Raw genomic sequence first — 5352 nt, forward strand, 5'->3', positions numbered from 1 at the left:
GGGGGGGTGGTGGGGGGGGGGGGGTGGGGGGGGGGGGGGGGGGGGGGGGGGGGGGGGGGGGGGGGGGGCATGATGGTTGTGGGCGCAGAAGTGTTGGGAGCGGAAGCTGGCAGGATGCAGGTTCACTCCAGGCAGAAGGGGGCAGGCAGTAGGGCATAGTCTCTGCTCCCAACACTGCTGTGACCACATCCTGCACCTGCCAGCAAGCAGCGACAGGGCAGAGCCTATGCTCCCAGTGCTGATGCGGGCACGGTAGTGCTGGGAGTGGGGGCTATGCCCTGCTGCTGCCTGGAGCAAGCTATGCCTCCATCGCACACACCCCACCCATGCCACCTGGGCAAGCAGCAGCAGGGCATAGTCCCCATGGGTCCCCCTGCCAGGGCAGAGGCAGGCATAGCTGGAAGAGCCACAGGAGAAGCCCCCATGGCCTCCGTGCCTGGGCCAGCCTCTCAGCACTTAAAAGAAATAAAAAAGCCCTGCAACTCACTGGCTCTGGCAGCAGTGATCAGGAACTCCAAGGGCTCATAGCAGAGCCCCCCCGTGCAGTGCAGGGGAATGGAGATCATTCCCCCTGCCCCCCAGTTGGCACCTGCGTGTCAGCTTCCCCAGGGTGCAGGTGCAGCGTGGCTCAGCAGGATGCTGCACGCTGTCTGGTACCTGGGGTGGCTTCACGTGTCAGCCAGAGCCCAACACTGCTCAGCCCCAGCGGCCCCAGCTCCCAGCGACACACAGTATCCTGCTGAGCCATGCTGCACTCACGTGATGTGACAGCTGCCAAGCGGGGGGGGTGGGAGTGATCCCCACTGTCCCATGCTGTGCGGGGGGGCTCTGCCATGAGTGCCAAGAGGCTCCAATCACCACTCCTGCAGCTGGTGAGTGTGAGGCTTTTATTGTTTGTTTATTTTATGTGCAGGGACTAGACTGGGGCCAGGCGGGGAATGGGGTCGGGCAGGGCAGCCAGGGGGGCTTCTCCTGTAGCTCCCCCTGTCCAGAGAGAGACAGGCACAGCTGGAGGAGTCACGGGAGAGTTTGCAGCTGCCCGGCTGTGTCTGCCTCTCCCCGGCCAATCCAAATAACCGCCAAATCTTCTGAAGCTGTTTTGGCTGAATTGATTCAAGACAATGATCTGAACTGGTCCTCCAAATTGGCCGAATCCAAATCTGACATCAAATTCTTCCCTATTTGCACAGGCCTAGTGACAAGTACCTAATAATGCCTGTTTCAGGTGTCCAGTTTATAGGATGCCAGTATCCCTACCATAATTAGCACTTGTGTTATCAGTCTCAAGAAAGGAGCCAATGAATAAGTAGATAAATAAGAAAATCTCGTACTTAGAAAATATTCAGAAAAGGCAGGTAGGTGAGGTAATGAAAAAAAGACTTGGTTTCACCAGTATCTATGTTCTATCTATTCTGTAGAGTACCATCTCTCTCATGGGCTTAAGCACCAGCCATATAAAGAGACATCCATGTCTCACTCCTGGGTATCACAATGCCTCACCAAGATCAACACTTGAATGATTCCCTTTACATCCCACACTTGATTTTCCACTTACCAAGTGCTTTTGCACCCAGATTAAATCAAATTCATAGCCTTCAGATTCTGTTGAGACTGCTCACTGCTAGATTCTCAAACAGCCACAGCTGCATGCGCTGCCCCCTCCCCTTTGCAGCTGAACAGCAACTTAACAGATTCTGATCTGCCAAGGGTGTAACACAAGCAACTTTTCCAATTCTGATTAAAGAACTCTTATTTAAGAAACAAAATTACACACTTTGACATAGATGTATAATATAAAAGCCCAATAGCCCTAGTGCTGAAGTCAGTTTTCTCACCTTTTTAACCCATCCAAATTTCTTAGTGTTATTCCGGACTGGGAGTGATAACCAGCCCTCTAATCTTGACTCTGTAAACAAATATTAAAGCAAATCAGTAGCTGAACATACATTCTTTTTGAGCCTCTATGCATTTGAAATAGTTTTTAATTTGAAGTCACAAAGCAGACACACAAATGCCATGGCCAGCTGAGGGGATGGGGAAAGAAATCACCCTAAAAAACAGCAAGTTTTTAGGAAGCCACGTCTTACACGTAGCAACTAACAGCACGTAATGCAACTCAAATTGAGTACATGACCAAATATCTAATAATAAAATTATACTATTACACACACACGTACATTCACATTCCTTTTTAGTAAAAATAAAACAAAGATGTTTAGGAATTAAAACGCTTATAATCATCAACCTCCAGCAATGAAAACTGCTTGTTTAAAAGCATTAGTATAGAATATAAAACAGTCAGTTCTAGGAAGAAGTTTCAGAATATGAACATACATAAAAGTACATGAAATGTAAAAGGCTGCACATAAAGGGTTATATTTAATGGCTATTGTACATGTGTCTATATACAGACACTTATTGCGTAACTTGCATATTACTTACATTTTGATATAGGAGTAACCAGGCAAGGTTCTTTGAGTAGATGTGATTATTTTTTATTAGACGAACTGAGTAGTTGGAAAAAAGGTTCTTAGCAAGCTTTTGGGCACAGTCACCCTTCTTCAGGCATACGGACTCTCTGCTGGTCACTCCCTATGCCTGAACAAGGGTGACTGAGCCCGAAAGCTTGCTAAGAACCTTTTTTCCAACTACTCAGTCGGTCTAATAAAAAATAATCACGTCTACTCAAAGAACCTTGCCTACCTATGTCCTTAGATCAACACAGCTACGACCAAAACCTCAGCAGATATGGGAGTAGAGGATTTACAAATAAAACTAACTGTACTCTGTCAAGGGCAAAAGCAAAATGTCAAATTCTGCTGGTGTAATCTGAATCCCTTGCTCTACTACCTTTTCCCTAGAGCCTACATATATCACCATAGCTTTCTAATCTGTTAAAAGCCATCTCTGGCTAATTCTCTGGTCTTTTCATGCATACAGTACACTGTCTCACTGAATTATTTCATAAGAAATACCATATTTGTTTTAATTCAAGGTAAGGTTCCCCCCTCCCCGCCTCAACTATGGCTGAAAACCTTGTCTTAAGTTTCAGTCCTAAGCCAGGATAGGTGGTGGCTCAGCTCCGGCCAGAGCTGACCTGCTGCCTGCCCCAGCCTGGGGTGGCTTGTGTGGTGGTAAAGGAGAAGGTTTGCAGGAGGAATCGGGAGGCACAGGGCAAGAACTCAGGGAAACCGTGTGGTGGGGAGGGGGCACAAGGGAGATTATGCAGCTTGGGGGGTGGGGGGAAGCATAGTAGAGCCTGTACAGCATGTCCCTAGCCTCACTTACTCTCAGAGCCAGTCCTGGCCCCAGCCTGGCTGGAGCTGCGGCCACTGCTTCTACCTGGCTGAGTCAGACCAGGCTGGGGCTGGAGCCACTGCTGACTGGCCTGGAGCCAGAGCTATCGCCCAGAAGGTAAGCCACAGGAGCCTGTGGGGGGCGGCATGCAGAAGGGGCAGAGTCCACAGGCAGGTGACGTGGGCAAGGAGTGGGGAGGGAGAGACAGGGGGGACAGATGCCACAGGGGTAGGCACAGGCAGTGCTCTGGGGGTAAAAATTTAAGACAACCCTCCAATAATTAGATCATATATATGGACATTTATAACAAATGTATAATTTCCCATGTATAAAATCAAATTACTGATGAGCCATCTTACATTTGAAGATGTTTTGGATTCAGGTAAAATACAGTAGTTTCCTGTTGCTAGTTTCACACAATAGGAATATTTATTCCACATTAATAATACTTTTGAGAACTCAATAAATGAGATCTCATACTAGATTTATAAATGTCAGAATATCAACAGTAGTTAGAACCTAAAAGCCAAATTGGGATCAGACTTTCTCTGTGCTTGGTACTGGTGCACTAAAATCTCACCTGCCTCTTGTTAAAATCTAGTTTAAGACAAGAATTTGTCTTTGCTGTAATGTAAGTATTGGGCAGCATTGTTTATTTACCTGGAATAACTGCTTTCTCATCAACTGATCACAATCTTAGATTCCTGGCACTGCACAGAAACTAAGTTAAAAATCCAAGACTTTGATTTTAACAGGGGGCAACATGCCTGGAACCATGCAGTTCCCGGTTAACCAGGTAGTGAAATCATTCCCAGCTGTATAATAGGGAATGAACAAACAAAGAAATAATATGTACAGAACCCTCAATATTGTGGGAAAAGGTGGAAGGGAGGTTATCTATTTTGATGTCTAATCCATCTTCAAAGTATGTTTATGGGCTAAGTACCTTCAGTGGGGATGTACATTTACCTACACTTTCCAAAAACATGGGGCAAGAATTCATGTCTGTCCCACATACTTGTCACATTATATTACTGTTCTCACTTGCCCAGCATCAGACATAACACACAGAATGTTAGTCAAAAGACTGAATCCCACAATGCCAGACATGCAAGGAACACAAACTACTTGTTAATAATGTCACAAAGGATTTTTCATTACAAAGAACTAGTCCCATCCTACTTACTCCATCTCCCTTGCTTCATTTTTCTAAACTCCAAAAATTCACTTTGACAGGAGATAAATCTGATGGGAAGCTTCCCATCAGATTACTTTTGGGATTCATTTTTAACTAGGAGCAGAAAAAGGCCAAGGACTACATCATAGCTTTCCAGAACAGCCATGTCAATCACAAGTGTGAAAAAAGAGAGGGAGGGGGCTGGGGGAGTATCAGGAAAGGAAGAAAACATGTTTGCTAAGAAAATGCAGTCATGGCAACCGCCTATATGCTCAGTAGACATAAACATGGTTTTGTCTGCCCTGCAAGAAATGTTACATACTAAACTCTGTCTATAAACTATATGTAATTTTTAATTTTTAAAGACACACTAATTTGGTGAAAACAATGAAAGTAATAAAATGCCCTAGACTAGAACAGTACAGCTACTTTAAACAGAAGCTAGAAAAAAGCCCCAAATCTACACCGTTTCCTGTAAAATGAGCATCAGTATATACAAAGTGCATGCTGTAGAGAAATAAAGATGCTATTTTTCAGTATTATGATAGTATTTCTAACTAAATTTTAACCTTTTGTAGAAAATTAATTGACCAAACAGATCCATATTCTAAGAAGCTTTCAGTCAAATGCTAAAATGTGAATATGGCAATTAAAACTTTACATTAGTCCTAAACATGGAGTTTTGTTCACTACAGTATGCATGTATTCATACAGTTTAAAGTCTGCAAAAATACATGACACGTATATAGAATTTTCTTCATGCTGCTGGAAAAGTAAAATTCTAAAAACCTGATACTGCCCTCTACACTACCAAGGATCTATAATTTATGTGTACACCTAGGGGTGCACCAATAGAGATTTTGGGGGCCGATACTGAT

The 5352-nt window shown here is 44.7% G+C and overlaps 1 protein-coding gene across 2 annotated transcripts in view; it reads right to left on the minus strand.

Annotated features, from left to right (window-relative positions):
• The window catches only part of ROCK2 (Rho associated coiled-coil containing protein kinase 2), a 213445-nt gene that overhangs the window by 23048 nt on the left and 185045 nt on the right, over positions 1-5352 (minus strand). For both annotated transcript variants that reach the window (XM_019520753.1, XM_019520752.1), the window contains one exon: positions 1836-1906. In XM_019520753.1, coding sequence (XP_019376298.1) covers positions 1836-1906 — 71 coding nt within the window. The remainder of the gene's footprint in view (positions 1-1835; positions 1907-5352) is intronic.

Source organism: Gavialis gangeticus, unplaced genomic scaffold (assembly GCF_001723915.1).
Source record: "Gavialis gangeticus isolate Ggan-Ray unplaced genomic scaffold, GavGan_comp1, whole genome shotgun sequence".
Taxonomy (NCBI): domain Eukaryota; kingdom Metazoa; phylum Chordata; order Crocodylia; family Gavialidae; genus Gavialis; species Gavialis gangeticus.